Source organism: Ursus arctos, unplaced genomic scaffold (genome assembly GCF_023065955.2).
Source record: "Ursus arctos isolate Adak ecotype North America unplaced genomic scaffold, UrsArc2.0 scaffold_12, whole genome shotgun sequence".
Lineage (NCBI taxonomy): Eukaryota > Metazoa > Chordata > Mammalia > Carnivora > Ursidae > Ursus > Ursus arctos.
Genome location: NW_026622786.1, coordinates 48,449,398 through 48,469,164, shown reverse-complemented (window position 1 = coordinate 48,469,164; position 19,767 = coordinate 48,449,398). Strand labels below are relative to the sequence as shown.

The window sequence follows — 19,767 nt, the reverse complement described above, 5'->3', positions numbered from 1 at the left end:
TAGCAACTAGGCAATATACTCCCCAGTTTTCACATTCATAACAAATTCCAGTTGAGATATGCAAACTTTGCTAATAATCATACATTGAAGCATGTCCCCAGAAAAGAGGTTTTGCTTACAATACTACTAAACTTTACTAGTTGCCAAATTATTGGTATAAACTATTTTCCAAAAGACAAACTTCAATTCTCCAAATATTTCAGATTCTTTAGGGAGCTAGGTATCTTCTTTTATGCTGTTATCTATTCTTACAAGTTTGTATTTTTATCTTATAGAGTCAATATTCATTTAGATTTACTTACCATTTTTGTTGCTCTTCATTCCTTCCTTCATTTCTAACCTTCCATCAGAATCATTTTTCTTCTACCCAAAACATATCCTTCAAGATTACCTTGTGTGAAGGTGTGATAAGTGAATTCCCTCAGGTTTTTGTTTGTAACTGTGTATTCAAATTCAATCTTGAAGAACACTGTACTGAGTATATAAATTATTGATTGGCTATTATTTTTCCCCTGCACTCTATGTGGTCTTTTGGTCTCCTTTTTTGCTGAGAAGGCAGCCATAGGACTTTCTATCCCTCCTTTGAAAGTAACATGACATTTCTGGCTAAATTTGTTTTGTTTTGTTTTGTTTAAATTATCAGCCATTTCACTCCAATGTGGATTCCTGTTTTTATTCTGCTAGGGTTGGACTTCTTGAATCTCTGAATCAGTGTCTTTCCACAATTTTGTAAAACTCTCAGCAAGTATCTCTCCAAATATTGCCTTAGCTCCATTTCCTCTCTTCTCTCCCAGGGTTCAATTAAAGTAGAACTTGTCACCCTTCCTATTTTTTTTTAAACTTCTTTCCCTTTCCAATTTCATTACAGATACATTCTTTTAACCTATTTCCAAGATCATGAATTCTGTCTTTTTCAGGGTCTAAGCCTATTTATTTAGTTTGGAATTTCAGCTATTATATTTTTCCATTTGAGAATTTCTATTTGGTTCATTTTCAAATACATGACTTCAATTTTTATAATTGCCTGTTCTCCACTAAAATATTCAGACTTGTCTCTTATCCCTCAAGAACATAATAAACATTCTTATTTAAAGCCTCTAAAAATAATTATAATAAATGAAGCTCTGATGAGTTTATTTTTTTCCCCCTGGTTCTCACTTATGTTGTTCAGTTTCCTTAAAGTGTTGGTCATCTTTAATTATATACTGGATATAGTATTTAAGAAGCTCTCCATATAAAAATTTTGAAGCCTAAGAACCAAATCCTCCAGATACTTTCATTTGCTTTTGACATGTGGCTGGGGGTACTAGACTTCATTAATTCAGGAACTGACATTTTTTTCTAGCCCTCACGAAAGACTCAAAGCTGTGCTCCAGCCTTCATCAGCAATGATTTACTTTTTGTTCACTCTTATTCCTAAGGTGTAGCTCTTCAAGCTACCAGTCCAAACAGCAGAGTTGTTTAAGAGATATCCCACACTTGGTAGGCCCTGACCTTCATCTCTTGTCCTCTTAGCTCAGTGAGGCTGTCAAAAGTGCTACTCAGCCTCTTAACTACTTCTTTTGGCTTTGCAAAAGCTACTGGGGCAAAATAACCTAAAATGCAAGGCTCAAATCTTTGGATTTCCATCTTCTGCCAGATCTTGGCCCAGTAATTCCTTCCTACCTCATTAGATCTCCAATACCCTTAAGTTGAATATTTTATTCTTATCTGCTTCTAAGGAAGACTAGTCCTAATAATCTAGTCTATCATTACTACAGGCAGAAATTCTACTTCGATTTTATTTGTTAACTTTTCTCCATATCTGTAATAATGTGCCTTCTATTCTTTGGTATTGTTAATACATAAAGATGAGATAATTTTATAGGCACTAATGACCATAACTTCTATCGAAATATAATTACTCTCTCAGTGCTTTTAAATCATTCTTACCTAAAGTTCAATTTTATCAGTAATTAATCTTGCCATTCATATTTTTTTATCAACAAAAAATTCTCCATTTTTTCCAATCTCCTTTAGATGTGTCTCATAAAAGTCCTGTTCTTCTCTTTTAGCAGATGTCATAGGGGGTTTTTTTGTTTTGTTTAATTTTTTTCCCTACTCCTTTTTCTGTGTAACAAACCTCATACATTAAGTACATGAACCAGGGAGAGCACATGACTCAAACCTAACCAGTCTGACACCCAACTAGAAACTGTTTCAGGAAAGGGAACAATTCCCACCTGGGTCAAGGTGCTTTTCCGCAACTTTCTTTTCTTTCTTTCTTTCTTTCTTTCTTTCTTTCTTTCCTTCCTTCCTTCCTTCCTTTTTTTTTTTTTTTTTTAAACTAGAACTGGTTGGGAAGACTGTCTTTTGCCCTTGGAACTACAGTGCTTTAAGGTGCGTATGGGACCACATATTCTCTACAACATAGGTTAGTACTTCTCAATCAAGGACAATTTTATACCAAGGGAACAGCTAGCTATGTCTAGCAAATTTTTGGTTATAAAAACTGACCAGTGGGGGTGCTAATGGCATATAGAAGGTATAGGCCAAGGATACTGCTAAATACCTTACAATGCACAGGACAATTTCCTCCCACAAAGAATTTTCCAGCACAAAATGTCAAGTATAGAGGTTGAAAAGCTGAAATAGATAAAGCCCAATTGCAAGAGAAAAGAAGGAAGTTCTACCTAATAGCAAAGTAAAGAGGTTATTTTTTTTAAAGAAGTCCTGACAACACTGCAGGAGGTCTAGATACATACATGCCCAATACTAGCTCCTACCCTATCACTTTCAGTATATGAATCAATAAATGCCTTTGGGCTTAAGCTAGTTGGCAGTAAGTTTCACTTATATGGCAAGAATCATTAGTAATACAACACAGGAATAGAAAGCCTTATTTGCCATAATCAACTTCGAGAGACTTTTATTTTTTAGGTGTTTTTTCTATTCTTTTTTATTTGGACTTTTAAAATGTAATTTATCTTCTGTAATAACACAGAATATAGGCTGATACTTTTTAAAATTCTATTTGTAGCAAAATTAACACCTTTTTCAAAAATGTTTTTAAACTTACATTTATCTAACAAAGTAAAAAAATAAACCATACATTTGATTCCCTTTTTCTTTCTTTCTTTCTTTTTTTTTTTTTTTTTTTTTTTTTTTTTTTTTAGTTTTTATTTATTCGACAGAGATAGAGACAGCCAGCGAGAGAGGGAACACAAGCAGGGGAAGTGGGAGAGGAAGAAGCAGGCTCATAGCGGAGGAGCCTGATGTGGGGCTCGATTCCATAATGCCGGGATCACGCCCTGAGCCGAAGGCAGACGCTTAACCGCTGTGCCACCCAGGCGCCCCCTTTCTTTCTTTTTTTTTTTAAAGATTTTATTTGAGAGAGAGAACATGAGCAGGGGGAGGGGCATGAAGGAGAGGGAGAGAGAGAGAATCTCCAGCAGACTCTGCTCTGAGCACAGAGCCCAATGTGGGGCTCGATCTAATGACCCTGAGATCATGACTTGAGCCAAAATCAAGAGTCAGACACTTAACTGACTGAGCCACCCAGGTACCCCGATTCCCTTTAACAAAAAATGAGAAAGCCCATACTTTTATTTCTCCTCATCTCCATTTTTGCTTCACTAATTTAATCAGTAGTCATACACCTTTTTCTTACCCTTTATAGAACACATGTCTTTTAAATTTTGAAGCAAAAGATTTTTTTGGAAATTTACTCTCAAGATTGTAATCGTATTTGCTATGATTATTAGACTTCAGCTATGGTATATTTAACTGGTTTTAATGTTCATTATCAACCCTTTTCTGACACAACTTCTCTTTTCTTGGGTTAATCATGTAAATTCATATCTTATGATCTGGGATACTACTTTGAATAATACTTTTCAGGAATGATAGCATGGTGGTTACTCTCTTTTCTAGAATGTTATTGTTTTCACAAATGAACACCTGCCTAGAAAGATTTCTACAATTGGAGGATATCAACTAATCAATTATGTTCTAATATTGGAGAGGTCCGAGGCCAAATTGATACTCATTTGTCCAATAGCAATCTGTGCTCTTTACTTGTATATGTATAGAATTCTCCATTAAATTTCAAAATATCACCAACATATGCAGAATCTCCTTTCATTAACTTTCCCTGGAATACATTATGTGCTGACTTTGGCATCTGAACCAATTTTGGATCAAATATGTTTTCTTCTGTGGGATACCCGGGTGGCTCAGTCGGTTAAGCCGCTGCCTTCAGCTCAGGTCATGATCCCAGGGTCCTGGGGTCGAGCCCCACATCGGGCTCTCCGCTCAGCAGAGAGTCTGCTACTCCCTCTCACTCTCCCTCTGTGCTCTCTTCTCTCTCTCAATTAAATAAATCTCTCTCAATTAAATAAAATCTCTTTCTTTACTTATAGCTTTGAGTACTGCCTCTGATCCATTTATTCTGTTTTATTCTCTGGAAATACATATTACTCATAAAATAAAATCTATAGCAGTGTTAACTCCATGTTTATAGCTTATCCCTCATTCTTTAAATTTTTCTCCTTTTCCTCTAGTCTTTGTTTTCAAATGAATTTTTTACATCTTTCATTCAGTTTTCTATACTGTCAAGACTTTATTTAACAGTATCTTCAGGATACTTATAATGACACTTTTTTTATAATGAATATTTTTCAAAGACCATCAAATGACTTTTTTTCTGCTCATCCATCCTGAAATGAAGATTTATTCAAATCTAGTATGGGAAAGGACAATCAGACTGCCCCCACTTTCCTCTCAATTCATACACAAAATGAACAGCGAAACATCTTCTAAACTCTGAAGCTGAAAGAACAAGCTGATATTTAAGCATTTTCCTGTGCGACTCTGGATAAAACAAAGAGAATCAAATAGTTGAGAGACAGTTGCTGCATGGGAATCAAAGATAAGGAAAATGGTGTAAGACATACTCCTAAAACTACAAAACATTGTTGAAAGAAATTAAATAATCCTAAATACATGGAAAGACATCCTGAGTTCATGGATTAAATATTGGTAAGATGATATAATGGTCTGTAATTTCAAAATGATCTCCATCAAAATCCCAACTGGCTTTTTTGAAGAAACTGACAAGCTGAGCCTAAAATTCAAAGTTCCCAGACTATCTAAAACAATCTTGAAAAAGAATATCAAAGTCGGAAGATTTACACATCCCAATTTCAAAACTTACTACAAAACCACAGTAATCAACACAGTATGCACTTGTGTAAAAAGAGACCTATGTATCAATGGATCAATCATATTACACACAAAAATTAATTCAAAATAAATCATGGACCTAAATGTATGAGCTAAAACTATAAAACTCTTGGGAAAAAAAACAAATGAGGAAATCTTTGTGACCCTGGATTAGATAATGATTTCTCAGATACACCAAAAGCACAGAAGCAAAAATAAACTGGTCTTCATCAAAATTAAAATGCACTGCAAAGAATGACATGAGGAAAGTAAAAAGATAACTCAGAGGGGAAAATATTTTGCAAGGTATATGTTTGATACTATCCAGAATATATAAAGAACTCTTACAACAAAATAATTTTAAAAATCCCAATTTAAAAATAGGAAAGAATCTGAATAGCTTTTTCTCTAAAGAAGATATAAAAACGGCCAGTAAGTACATGAAAAGATGCTCAAAATCATTAGCCATTAGGAAATACAAGTCAAAACCACAATGAGATACCACTTCATGCTCACTAAGATGGCTATAATAAAAAAGACAGAACACAAGTGTTGGCAAGGAACAGAAACCGAAATAAATCCTCATACAAAGTAAAATACTGTGGCCACACTGGAAAACAGAATGTCAGTTCCTCAAAATGGTAAACACAGAGTTACCACATGACCCAGCAAAAGGTATATACCCAAGAAAATGAAAACACGTCCACACAAAAACTTACATACAAATGTTCACAGCAGTATTCATAATCGTCAAAAAGTAGAAACAACTCAAATGTCCATTAATTGATGAATATATAAATAAAATGAGGTGCACCTGTGCAATGGAATATTATTTGGCAACAGAAACGAATAAAATTCTGATATATGTTACAACATGGATGAACCCTGAAAGCAATGTGCTAAGTAAAAGAAGCCAGTCATAAAGGTCACATACTGTTTGATTCCACTTACATGAAATGTCTAGAATAATCAAATCTATAGAGAAAGCAGATTAGTAGCTATTTAGGGCTAAGGGAAATGGGGGGAGGGGTTGGAAATGAAAGGTAAAGGGTACAGGATTTATATTTTATATTTTTAAATTGTGGTGATGGCTACACAACTTTGAATATACCAAAAGCCATTTGACCGTACAGTTTAAATGGATCAATGCATGGTACATGAATTATATCACAATAAAGCTGTTTAAAATAAATAAATAGAAGTGGGGGATAAGTAAAATTTGCTAGAACTGCAGCTAATATTTATTCATGCCCCTAATAATTTCTTCCTTAAAAAAGCCTTTGTACTGGACATCTTATTTTGCCCTAATAATCATCACCCAGGGGTGCCTGGGTGGCTCAGTTGGTTAAGCATGTGCCTTTGGCTCAGGTCATGATCCCAGGATCCTGGGATCAAGCCCCACATCGGGTTCTCTGCTCAGCAGAGAGCCTGCTTCCCCCTCTCCCTCTGCCTGCTATTCCCTCTGTTTGTGCTCTCTCTTTCTCTCTGTCAAATAAATAAATAAAATCTAAAAAAAAAAAAAAAAAAATCACCCAGGTAGGGGCTCCTGGCTGGCTCAGTCAGAAGAGGATGTGACTCTTGATCTTAGGGTTGTGAGTTCAAGCCCTACACTGGGTATAGAGATTACTAAAAAACAAATAAACTTAAAAAAAAAAAAAATCATCACCCAGGTTAGTCCAGCTGTGGACTAAAATGGGCTTTCTTGCCCACTTGCTTCTTTGGTATGAATTTTTCTATTCAATAAGGTACTAGAAATACCTTCATTTTTTTTGCTACTGCTATAATCCGAAGGACAGTAACAAATGATGGCAAAAGGAAGGGGTAGGCTTGCTGTAGGGCACAAACTTGTTCCTGCCATCTGTTTCCCATATATATCTTTGGGGGAGGGGGTGAAAGGAGCGGGGAGGGTCAGGGGGAGAGAGAATCCCAAGCAAGCTCCACACCCAGTGCAGAGCCTGATGCAGGGCTCAATCCTACCATCCCAACATCATGACCCAAGCTGAAACCAAGAGTCTGATGCCCAACCAACTAAACCACCCAGTCACCCATCTGTTTCCCATATTAGACACATTCTCATCCTCTAATTCAGGGACATTTCATAAATTAAGTTTTACTAGAACATAACCACATGCCAATTGATTATCAATTGTTGATGGTTATTTTCATGCAACAGATGGTACAACCTGCAAGCCTATATTTACTATCTTGCCCTTTTTAAAAAAAATTTTTTTAATTGAAGTACAATTAACACACAATGTTACATTAGTTTCAGGTGTATAACATAGTGATTCAACAACTCTGTAACTATCTCACCTTTTAATTATGTTCGTAGACCCCTGCTGTAATCAGCAAGGGTTTCATGTCATACTGCATTGCTTACACGATAGAACACCTGTCAGTCAATATAATTTCTATATATAATCACATATCACTGTTATTGAAATCTTCTCTCATAATCTAGTTTACTTGATTCTAGAGTCATTGTTGTGTTTTAATGTTTAATAAAATTTGAAGAAAAGTTCAAAGTTTCCATTATCTTCCCAAAATTTTACCTGGAGGTAAAATCCATTCACTCTCACTTAATACTTACTAAGCATTACTATGTTTTAGGCATAGTGCTAGATATGAAAGATTCAACCATTAACAAGCTAGAAATAATTCTTGTCCTCACAGAGCTTACAGTCACAAAAAAGAAAAAAACAGAATGAAACAAAATAGATTGTGATAGGTGGACCAAAAATAATAATAGCTAAGACCAAAAATAATAATGAAAGACATCACCTTCTGATTCTTCAGGCAGGAAAATCTCTGTGAGACAATGCTTAAAATGAACTCTTAAAGAGGAGTAGGAACTAAGAAATCAAAGAATGAGAAAAGCATTACAGTGAGAGACCAAAAATAACGTGACAGATTCAAGGAACGGAAAGAAAACAAGTATGGCCAAAAAATAGAAAAAAGAGAGATTTGTACAAGATTATATCAGAGAAGCAGGCTAGGGCCAGATCATGCTGGGCTCTATAACTATAGTAAGAAATATGAATTTAGGGACGCCTGGGTGGCTCAGTCGGTTAAGCGTCTGCCTTCAGCTCAGGTCATGGATCGAGTCCCACATCAGGCTCCTTGTTCAGGGGGAAGCCTGCTTCTCCCTCTGCCTGCTGCTCCCCCTGCTGGTGCGTGCGAGCCCGCACGCACTTGTGCACACACACTCTTTCTCTCTCTCTCTCAGATAAATAAAATATTTTTTAAAAAAGAAATATAAACTTACTTTCAAGTAGAGAAGGCATTAAAGGATCTTGAACAGGGATATGACATGATACAAATTATATTTCAAGATCACCCTTGTTACCATATAGAGAATGGTAACCATCCAATCCCTCTCATCTTACAGGTAAGTACATAATCAGAAATACACATTATAATTAAGGATACCAAATATAAAGCTTTGATTTCAATATTTTAAATGCAAATCATCATTATTTTCTTCATCCTCATCCTCCTCACCCTCTTGCCAACACTGGATTTACTTTACTGGCCATGTATACCATGAAACTAAGTGCTCAAATGTCCCAGTTAAACCTCTTCTATTCCTTCAGTTTTCTAAGACGTCGACCTGCTGCTTCAGCTAATTTGTTACATAAAAGATACTAAAAACTTAAAATAACCTTCTACCAACTTTCCACAATGTAATTGTTAAATCTGAAATCAGATGCCTTGGTTCTAATGTGGTAAATAAACTGAATTCTGTTCTGTCAAATGAATAAAAAATATTCCAGTAATATTAAGACCACTGCAGTGCTAAAGTATGCAAATTATCAACCAAAAGGCTAGATTTACAGGGCATCTATTATATGCGCCCAGCTATGCTATATACTTTATAAACATTATCTTACCCAGACACCCTGTGAGACAAATATTATTCCTATTTCACAGGTAAGAAAAATAAAGCTAACAACAGTTAGGTAATTTCCTAAGACAATATATCTAGAAATGTGTGAGTCATGACTCTAAAATCTGTATGCTTTTTTACTAGACCAATAGTTTTCAAACTTTTTGGTCTCAAGACCCTTTTCATACTCTTAAGAATTATTAAAGATCTTTTACATGGATTAATTATTTATATGGACAAATCTATTGATATGTACCATATTAGTAATTAAAATTAAATGTTGTAAAACTTTATTAATTTTGCATTTACAATAACTCCACTATATATCAATATAAATTTTTTATGAAAAAATAACTTTTCTAAAATAAAAATAAATGACAGGAGTGTGCTATTTTAAACTTTAAAAATTAAAATAAATTTCTTTAATGTCAGCTTTATAGACAGCTAGATTTGTATACTTATTTCTGCACTGAATCGTGTAAACTTTGCTTTGGTTTGAAGTATATGAAGAAAATCTAGATTCAGAAGATACACATTCGAAAAAAAGGAAGAGTATTGAAATAGCCTTTTTAAATAATTGTATGTTCTTTGCTACTACATCAAAACTCAGTAAGTGGTGACTTCTTAAAGGTTGGCAGCAATGTTAAATCTAAAACCATATCAATAATTTTTTTCTATTGAATTACATTGAAATCCATTGGTTTCTCTTGTACTTTAAATGGATCTTTTATTGATGCATGATTTTGAAACATCATGCACTGATCATCTGAAAAATACAAGCTGAGTTATACAGATCTTCCAAATGTCAACATATTTCATTATACAAAAAAAAAAAAAAATCACATTTGGTAATATCACCAATCTGACCAGAGAAGTCTTTAAATATTGGGAAGCTGTCAAACTTAGTGAGAGAAGCTGTCAACCTTAGTGCAACGAAAACGATTTTCCCAAATTCTAATTTTTAATTCAAGACTTGAATTTTTTTAATTGGCAACAAATACTACCAATTATTTTCTGTGAAGTCACAGGCTCACTTCATTCTTTTTCCAGAAAATTTCTGCCAAGTACCTAAATTGGAATAACCATAGTTTGTCTGTAAGCTGTTCTTTCAAGTAAAAATGGTGTTCCATGACAAAAGCTGCTAGTCTGGCTTACCACTCAAACAACTATACCAATGTTTTCCCTTATTTTCCCTTCAGAATGCAGAAGAACATTATGCAAAATCTACATTATGTCACAAAGAATATCAAAAAGATAAGTACTCAAGATTAAGACAATAAAATTAATCATTTCTACAGCTTCATCAAAGACATTAAGTAAAACTGGCTTTTTTTTTTTTCTTTTAACTACAAGTATGTGGCAGTGACTACGCAATGAATACTAGTAGTTGCAGTGCATTGATTCATACTCAGGTTCCAACAATTTTACCCCCCATTGCTTCTGTACCATTGGCAAAAATGTGAGCATAGTGAAAAAGGCAAGCAATGACTTTATATTATTACAAAAATAGTTTTGATTTCACCTGCCCCCTAACTAGTGAGAAAACAGTAAATTCTAAGTAGTAGAACCAAAAGAGCTCCAGCTTCTACAGACACCTTCAAGCCCCATCCAAGCAGGCTGTAAAAAGGGAGAATTTTTGTATTTTCTCTCATAAACAGTATTATACTACTAAAACTCACATACACACATAATATTACATCCATCAGACTCCTAACCAGCTCTACCTTCTCATTATTTTGAAAGCTATCCCCACTTTTAATAGCATGTTAAACTGACCTTTGCCCATCCAAGTTTCTGCTTCATATAGCAGCCAGACTGAGTCTTTTAAAATTAGATCATGTCACTCCTCTGCTCAAAATCCTCACTTCCCATTTTGCTCAGAGTAAAAGCCAAAATCCTTTAACAATGGTCTACAAAAGTTACACATGCTCATACCCACAGCTACCTCTCAAATCTCCTATCACTCTCCCCCTTGGACCAGCCACACTTGGCCTTCCTTCTACCCCTTGAACATGGTACCTTTACATTTGTTATTCTCTATCTGAAACTCTGTTCTGCCAGATATCTGCTCCTTAATTTTCTTTAGGTAACTTTAAATTTCTCTTATCCCTGATGTCTTCCCTGACCCTGACCTCAATGAAATACTTACTACTTCCCCTCGCCTGTACACCCAGCACATTCTATTCTCCTTACCTGCTTTATTTCACTCCATGATATTTCTCATTATCAGTCATACCACATATCTATTAGTTTATTTTTTATCTTCCCCCATTAGAATGTAGGCTCCATGAGAGCAGGGACTTTGGCCACTTTGTTCACTGCTATAACCCCAGCATCTAAAACACTGTCACATATTAGGAGTTCAGCATTTATCTGTTAAATGAAGGAATGAATGAACAAAGAAAAAATTACTATAAAGAACCATTGAATAGTGTTAAAATTTGTTTTTACTCCAAAAAGCATTCCATCCCAAAACAACGCAGGTCTCCACATGATTCTCTATGAAAGCCAACCAAAGGGTATATACGCTTAAGAGGATATTCAACACAGCATAGGTGGTTTTATAGAATTCAGTATAGTGCTGAGTAAGAGAACACAAGCATTAACATGCCTGATAAATATCTACAGCCAAAAATTCAAATACACTAAACCAAGTTACACCAGTAGATTAAAGATGACTTGTAGGAGAGTCAAATAAACCTAACCATTAAAGGTTAGGCAGTATACATTGAAGTACCAGATAAAACTTCAACAGAAGTACTATCTAAACCTCAAGAACAAGAATGTCTTCTGCTGAAAGGTACTTACACCACAAGTGAGAGTAAGATACTGGTATCAATGGGTATTACTATTATATGAGCCTTTGGAGTTAAAATAGTTCAATGGCAGTCTCCCAATCGAGATTATAATGCCTCATGAGGTAGATATTATTATATCTACTTATTTCACTAGTTAAGTAAATAGTATAATTTCATAAAAACCAGTTTGTAGAGAAGCATGGTCTCAAAGTTAGATCTAATTCCAAATACAGAGATGGTCTTCCAGTTTTACAGATAATCTCTGGGATTTGAACAAGAGTAACAGGCTCAAGAATAGGTGGAAGTTCAACTAAGCTATACAGTTAAACGTCAAATATCCTGATAACATACACCATTCATAATTTTCAGACAGGAAAAAGGCCTTTTCTCTTTTCCCTACCCCATTTTACATGCTTCAGTATTGCTCTAAAACTGGTCTTCCATCTATCCCCCAATGAAATAAATAGCATGTGAACAAGAACACACTGCTTGGTCTGCCCAGCCCCTACTAATTTTTGAGGAACTATGCTCATTTTCTAGAACCCAAAGCATCCTATTACACTGTACATTGTACTCTGCATTAGAGTTCTATGACTCAATTAACTTGGGACAGACTGCCTAGAATTCTATTATTCATCAAGGAGTCCTCCAGAATTCTCCTGCCTTATTGAGGATGCAAAGAATGCAACATGGTCAATAACTGCTCATTTCTGCTTTCTTTTTTGCCAAAGTTGAAAGGTCAGAATTCCTGCTCCTATTAGAGCTCAGTACAGGAAAAGAGAGGATTCCCCCCACCTCTTATGAGGCAGCTCTGCAGATGTGTTCACATCACAATTCTAAGCGTGAAGAAACATTCTAATACTTATAGTGATGCCATCATGAAACATATTCACTTAACCCAAGGACAGTCCTACTCTGTTAGGAGATGAACATGGAGGAAAAGGTGAGAGGAAGGTCATATCCACCTTGTCATAAAAATTAACTGAATCAACCCTGATAGATCAGTGAAGTGACAGATTTCACTGCCAAACCATCCTCATACCAAGTGAAGGTACAGTAGACTTTAATGCATTATCCTGAGCCTCCAGAAACTACTTCGTTTTTTTCTGAGACAAACTGAGGTCTCCCTTTCAAAAACAAAGTCCAGAAAAGACCACAAAACACGAGGAGAAAAATACAAAACTATTACTGTTTTTTTAAAGATGTGCCATCATTTTAACCTTCCTGGCTAAAATAGTTCACCTAAGGCTTAACTTAAGATTCTTTTTTTTTTTGCCATAACTTTATAGTAACTTCTCAAACAGACATAAAATGCATTATTTTCTTGCATCACCCATCATAAAGATTTTAGTGACAAACACAAAGCAGAGAAAACATCAGAAGGAAATTTAAAGATGTATATAGAATAAGACAAAATAAACCTACCACATAGGCACTGAACAGATTATCCTATTGCCTCAATTCTCAAACATAAATTTTTAATCATTCTGAAATTATGATGTTTTAAAATCCCTGTCTGAAGAAATCTGCCAGCCACCAGGCAGAGGCTATACATATTAACCATTTCATTATCATTCCCTTGAGTTACCAACATCGGCAGCAATATTCTCAACTGAAATTTAAGTTACATTTGAAATTTCTAATCACTTTGTGAAACAGCTACACAAAGATTATGCTACAACTCAGTAAAAATAAAAATTAACTGTATGGAGAAGATGGCTTGTCTCATGCCAGGCACTGTAATTAAAGAGAGTAGAAACTGCCAAATCTCTCAGAATACATCAGAAATTTCTCACATCTAGGAAAGGCTGGTTTAAGCAATTCATACATCAAGGATTTTCATCACTCTGGTACCTAAAAGTTTCTGATGAATGTCCAAGGGAAAGTACTTTACGTCTAAGGATATTTAACTCAAGGGAAAAAACAAAATTACAAGTTTAACAAATACTAAGCACAGTCAAAATCAAGAAAGTGTTCTATATGCTTCATAAGCACTCTCAATTCTAAAGGTGCTAAAGAAGTAAAATTCATTACCATGAATTATTAAAAAAAAAAAAACAGAATGTCACCACGATACTTTACCAATGGCAAAAAGTGACTCAGAAAAATTTTTACAATGTGAAAAAAGGCTTAACTTAAACTTTAATTTTATACTAAAGAAAGAAATAACATTAACTAAAAATACACTAAAGATATAAAGTTTAATAAATTTGTGTATATTTAATGTACCTTTTCCCCCACCCAAAAAAATGCTTTTACTAAATATACAATGAGTCATAATCATTTCACGTATCTGAACACAGTATATTCTGATGTTATACCTCTTACTGTATTTAACTTACATTTCAAAGATATGTTTGGATCCAAATACAGTATTCCTCAAATTAACTCAGATAAAGCAATTCATACTCAACCAACATTTTACCACAAAAGAAAAGGCTCGATCCTTGCTCCTATTCAAGTCAGTAATTTGTAAACACACATTACATATGCACTCCAAAAAAAGTTTATCAAATTAGAGATCACAGGAAACTCAAAGGGCTAATGAATACTGAGCTAAACAGTGACCAAATTAAGGTTCAATAAGCTTTCCAGCTATGTAGAATAAAGGATCAAAACTACCGAGATAAAATTTAATAAATGTAAACCCCTGTTAAAAAAAAAAAAAAAAAAAAAAAAAACTGCAAGAAGAGACAGAATGGAGAGACAGCCAATCACTTGAGAAAAAGCAGTATTAAAAACTTAACATACTCTGGCATTGTACTATTTAATGTGTGCTTTTTAGTAATATAACGTATATTGCTTAGAGCAACAGAATCTCCTTTTTGTCTTTACATCTAAGGTTAGTCTTGAGCGCCAACCTCAAAAGGAAGAATTAACAAACTGAGTTTCATTAAAAGAAGTTGATTAAAATTTTCATTTACTTATTTAACATAAGTCTATAGCATTTACTATTTCAGGGGCCATCTTAGCACTTTATAAACCAAGCCCTATGAGGAATGGATACAGAAGTTAGGAATGTTTAACCTAAAGATAAGAACATGATTTAGCTCTTATCAAATATCTAAAGGGCTATCACATGGATGAGGTAGCCCACTTATTTGTGCCATTACATAAAAAAGAAACAGAACAAAGAAGAGTGAGAGATTTGTGCTCCTCAGAAAAACTGTGAAAGCTGTCCAATGGCAAAATCTCTCCATAAGGCGGGCGCCTGGGTGGCTCAGTCAGTTAAGCATCTGCCTTTGGCTCGGGTCATGATTCCAGGGTCCTGGGATAGAGCCCCACATCAGGCTCCCTGCTCTGTGGACAGCCTGCTTCTCCCCTCTTCCTGCTGCTCCCCCCGCTTGTGCTCTCTGTCAAATAAATAAATAAAATCTTAAAAAAAAAAAAAAGGGCTACTATAAGGACTAAATGAGAAAATATAAAAGAACTTTGTTGTAAATTACCACACTACACATTATTAGAATTTATTTCTGTGCAGTACAGTGGGTCCTAATCAATGGAAATATTTACAGAAGTTGACCACTGACTTCAGTCCCAGCTATTATTTCAGTCCCCAGCTTTGCAACTTATACCAAGTATGCAACTTTAGCAAAGTTTCCTTGCATCTCTAGGTTTCACTTTCCTCACCTTTAAAATAAGGATAAAACAATCTGCTTTGCAAGGTTATTGAGAATTAAATGTGATAATGTAGGTAACATTTAGCGTAGTGCTGACACACTCAGTAAATTGTGTTTATGATGATAATAATCATCATCATCACGTTGCAGAAGGAATCTCTCTGCTGAATATAAAACTATGTGGTATGATGTGGTATGACTGTACAGCTTTGCTATGCACCTGTATGAGTACGTGAATCTGCTATGCACTTATCATGTTATAACAATCCAAATATAATATATAGCTTATATTTGTTTGGTGACTTAAAAAGCATTTATCTTTTGTAATGTGAAGGAAAAAATATTCTTAAAATCTAAATAAAGTATCCAGGTTAGTAAAAATATCAGGATTAAAAATAATGCAATGGGGAAATTATGCGGCTACAGAAAAAAAGGGACTAAAGAAGTAGCACATTAAATATAAGCTATTCTTCCTAGGAGACTTCACAGGAGATGAGAAAAAAACCATTACACTTTCCAGAGGTATATGAACCACTGGTTACAATCATCAGAAATACCAACAATACGAAGGCAGCTAAGTACAATGCAAACATTTGGTATATCAAGGCAATTTAAAAAGTGAAGTTGAGTGGACGAAGGACAAGAATTTAAGAGATTTAGGATTCTATTTACTTTGAAGAGAATTTGTATTTTAACAAACCAACTCCTAAATGTTGGATTACAGAATATGGAAGCCGAATAATCCTATAACTCAGTACCTTGTGTGATTAACCAAGAGGATCAATTGTAAAATACCATCCTATCGTACTTTGTCAGTCATATTCATCTATCTCTTTTTTCAAAGGAAATTACCTCTCAAAAAGAAATTTCTGTTTTCACAGATATTTCAAGGTAAGTATTTTAAAGGTAATGGCCCTATGGAAAAAAAAAAAAATATATATATATATATATATATATACATACACACACACTCACTTTGAAGGTCAACTCTGAAATACTTCCTAACAAATGATGATTAACCTGAAACTACAACACATCTCCTAATACAAACTGTTTCCCGAAGGGTTAGAATATAATTACCATCAACAAGCAATATTATGCTTGTTGCAACAACAGTAAAATGATAAATAAGTGTAGGAATGAAAAACTGGGTGCAGCTTTCAGGTACTTTTTTGGGGATTTGAAATACGATAAATGCCAGTGATATTATTACAATATTGTAAATTCAGATACAAGTGCAGCTGTTAGAGAATTATACAGCCAAAAGAAATCTTATTCTCATTTTTTCAATCTCAATTTTTGCCCTAATTTTAGATAAGAAGCCTAGAGTCCAATGGAATTAAGGGAGCTTATTCCTCAGGCAAGCATTTCATTAATATGTTATATATTATTTTGAACACAGAGTTAAGTGTGTTCCAATTGAATGTATACAATTGTCATGTTCAGTTCAAAGCAGAGCTACCAACAATATTTGTTAACTACTCAATTTAAAATGACTTATTAAATGTTGAAAATATCAGTGTTTACATTAGTTTTTATTAATAACTGTACTGTTGCTTATAAGTCAACTCAATCACATATTTTTAAAACTAAAGGGAAAAAATTCAGCTAATGAGTTAAGGCAGAAAGTAGAAATACAGTCCTTGAATAATAAATGATACTCTACTTTGTCATATAGGCTATGATGAAGTTACTATGAAAAATCACAGTACTATTTTTAGTCAGAGTCATCAAGATGAAACATTATTATTAGCAATTATGTAAAACAAGCAAAACACTAAAAACTCTACTCCAACAAAATTTTAGCTACTCAAGTCACTTTTTACTTGCTCTAGGTATCAAATGCCAACAAATTTCTATCGTGTGGCTTTCAGAAACCAAAGCATTCTATATTCCATCTTAAATGCCAAGTGTAGACACTTTGTATCAAACTAAGTTTCGAAAGCAGAGAAAAACCGACAACCTGATGGCAGGTAGAAATCACAACCAGTTGCAGTCAAGTTGGGATCTATACCTGAGTAATGAAGGGAGGTGGGCTATTTATATGCTCAAGATTCGACATTCCAAGGTGGGAGAGGGGGAGAGAAAGGAAAGAGAACAGTTTCATAAACAAAGGAAGAAGGCCAGGTTGGATGAGAGGCACTTTAAAATTTCTCTGTCAAAAATCAGTATATTGAAGGCCTGTCTCAAAGATAAACAAAATAGCTTCTCAGAGGAAACTCTGAAGTGGGCAAGGAGGAAACATTCCTTTGCACCCACAAGAACCAATCCCCTGACCACTGGCATGCTATTACTGAAACGGTCATGATTTACAGGCATTTGGCCCGGATGATGGGCAAAGGAGAGGAAAGAAAGGTCTGTTGGAGAGAAGCCTAGGATTCCATTGGCCTGGGGAGGCACACCCTAGGTTCGGGAAAGAAGAGGTGGAGAGGGACGAGCACTCCTCACCGTGATTATCTTTCTGTCCGATATTGTGCGTGCGGATGAGAGACGACAGTCTCCTCACATCCCCCTTGAAGACGCACTCGTGTACCGGATAGTGTGCGGGGCAACTGCCTCCATCTGCGACGACAGCAATGGGATTGGTGCCCGCTAGAAGAGCTGGGGACTGAGAGGTGGTAGTCACGGAGGAACTGTGCAGCGGCAAGGCCGGGACGCCAGGGGGATTGGAGGAGGCCGGAGCTGTCTTCAGCTGCAGCCGGTGGTGATGGTTACTGAAGATCTTATGACAGGCTTTGCCGCCCTTGCCGCTGCCGCCCGTCCCAATCCTGCCTCCCGTAAAGGTGCCGCCGAGGGTTGCCGCCGCTTCCTCATCCCCGGGCTCCAGCAGGTCCCCCTCTTCTTTGCTGGGCTTGTGGTCTCTCCGCAGTGAGCGGATCTTCTCCCCGGTCATCGCCGCCAGAGGCAGAGAGGAGATCCGGGAGGCTCACCGCCCGCGACGGAGCTGGCGCTGCGGCGGCGCAAGGCGATTAGAGCGGTGGCCAGGCGCCTCCAGCGCAGCATGAACTCTCAGAGCGCCCCCGAGCCCGGGACAAACGCATCTCCTGGAGGAAGAAGAGCCGGCTCTCGCCTAGGCACTAAGGGACGCGCGCTCGCTGGGGGGAGCTAGAGCTCAGGTGCCCACGACACCAGGATCCCTGTCCCCGCTGCCGCAGCCGCCAGCCTCACACCGAAAAACAGGGCACGGCCATCTTACCCCGACTCCTCTCGCGAGAGCTCCTTCGGGAGGAGGGAGGAAACACCGCGATAAGTGAGCTGCCTGCTCCCTCCCTTGTACCTTCCACTCCCAGAGAGCAGCCCAGCGCCAGCGGCTGCCGGGCAGCGTGTTTCCGCCCCAAGCTAATGACCTGATACCCGCGGTGGCCGAGCTTCTTCTGTGCAGTCTGAAACCTTTAACCTGTGCTTGAGATACTCGATGCACGTTATAAACGATGACTTAAACCCTCTGACCTCTGGGCCTCCTGCAGACTATTGCAAACTGACGCCACTGCACACAGGATATGATGTCAGTGAGATGATGCACAAGACACTCGTTCAATAAACATTTACTAAGCATCTACTTTGTGCCATACACTGAGCTAGTAAAATTTATAAAACGCCACTCGTGACTCCAAAGAGCTCGGCAGGGGAGGAAAGACAAACAATTGGGTACAATATTTCACTGCGCGACGAATGTGGGGAGCTGCATTGCACAAAAAAAATAGGGAAATTTTTATTTTTGGGGTGTCAGAAAAGTCACCGTAGTTTAGGGGCTGACCTTGGAAAACAGGCTATTCAGCAAACGGGAGGAAAGGAGGTCACTCTAATTTTTGTTAGATAAATGAATTTCAAGCAGGTGTTGTTTCAAGCCGGGGAATGGACGCTAAAGGATGGCAAATAATAATTATGTAACTGGGATATCACTGGGCTAGTTCCTGGCCAAACTCGACCCACCGTCAAATTCTAAGCCTAAATCTAACATCCCTGAAGTCTGGACCAAATAACTAAAGCTGTGGGAAACTAGAAGGGAGGAGAGTTAGCTAGATATCGTAAAGGTTTTCCTTCACCCATTTATCTCTCCAAAGTCCCATTTACACTGACAGTTGCTTCTCTCAAATCTCTTCTTTCTTAAACTTCATTGCCACCTCCATTCCCCCACAAATAAATAAATAACTTGTAGGAACTGGCCTCTCTTTATCCTTCCCTGCCACTCAGGTTTTCACTTCCCATGTTCTTTCAAATCTGTTCAAATCAAATTATTTCTGCTGTTCTTTTCTTTCTT

At 36.4% G+C, this 19,767-nt stretch overlaps 1 protein-coding gene across 4 annotated transcripts in view; it reads right to left on the bottom strand.

Annotated features, from left to right (window-relative positions):
* Window positions 1–18,879, bottom strand: part of ANKRD13C (ankyrin repeat domain 13C) — an 84,419-nt gene extending 65,540 nt beyond the window's left edge. The window contains exon 1 of one of the 4 annotated variants that reach the window (XM_026497819.4): window positions 17,955–18,879. In XM_026497819.4, the coding sequence (XP_026353604.1) occupies window positions 17,955–18,399 (445 nt within the window). In that variant the 5' untranslated portion in view covers window positions 18,400–18,879. The remainder of the gene's footprint in view (window positions 1–17,954) is intronic. The other 3 variants (XM_057310565.1, XM_026497822.4, XM_057310563.1) reach the window with 3 other exon arrangements.
* Window positions 18,880–19,767: the final 888 nt, after the last annotated feature.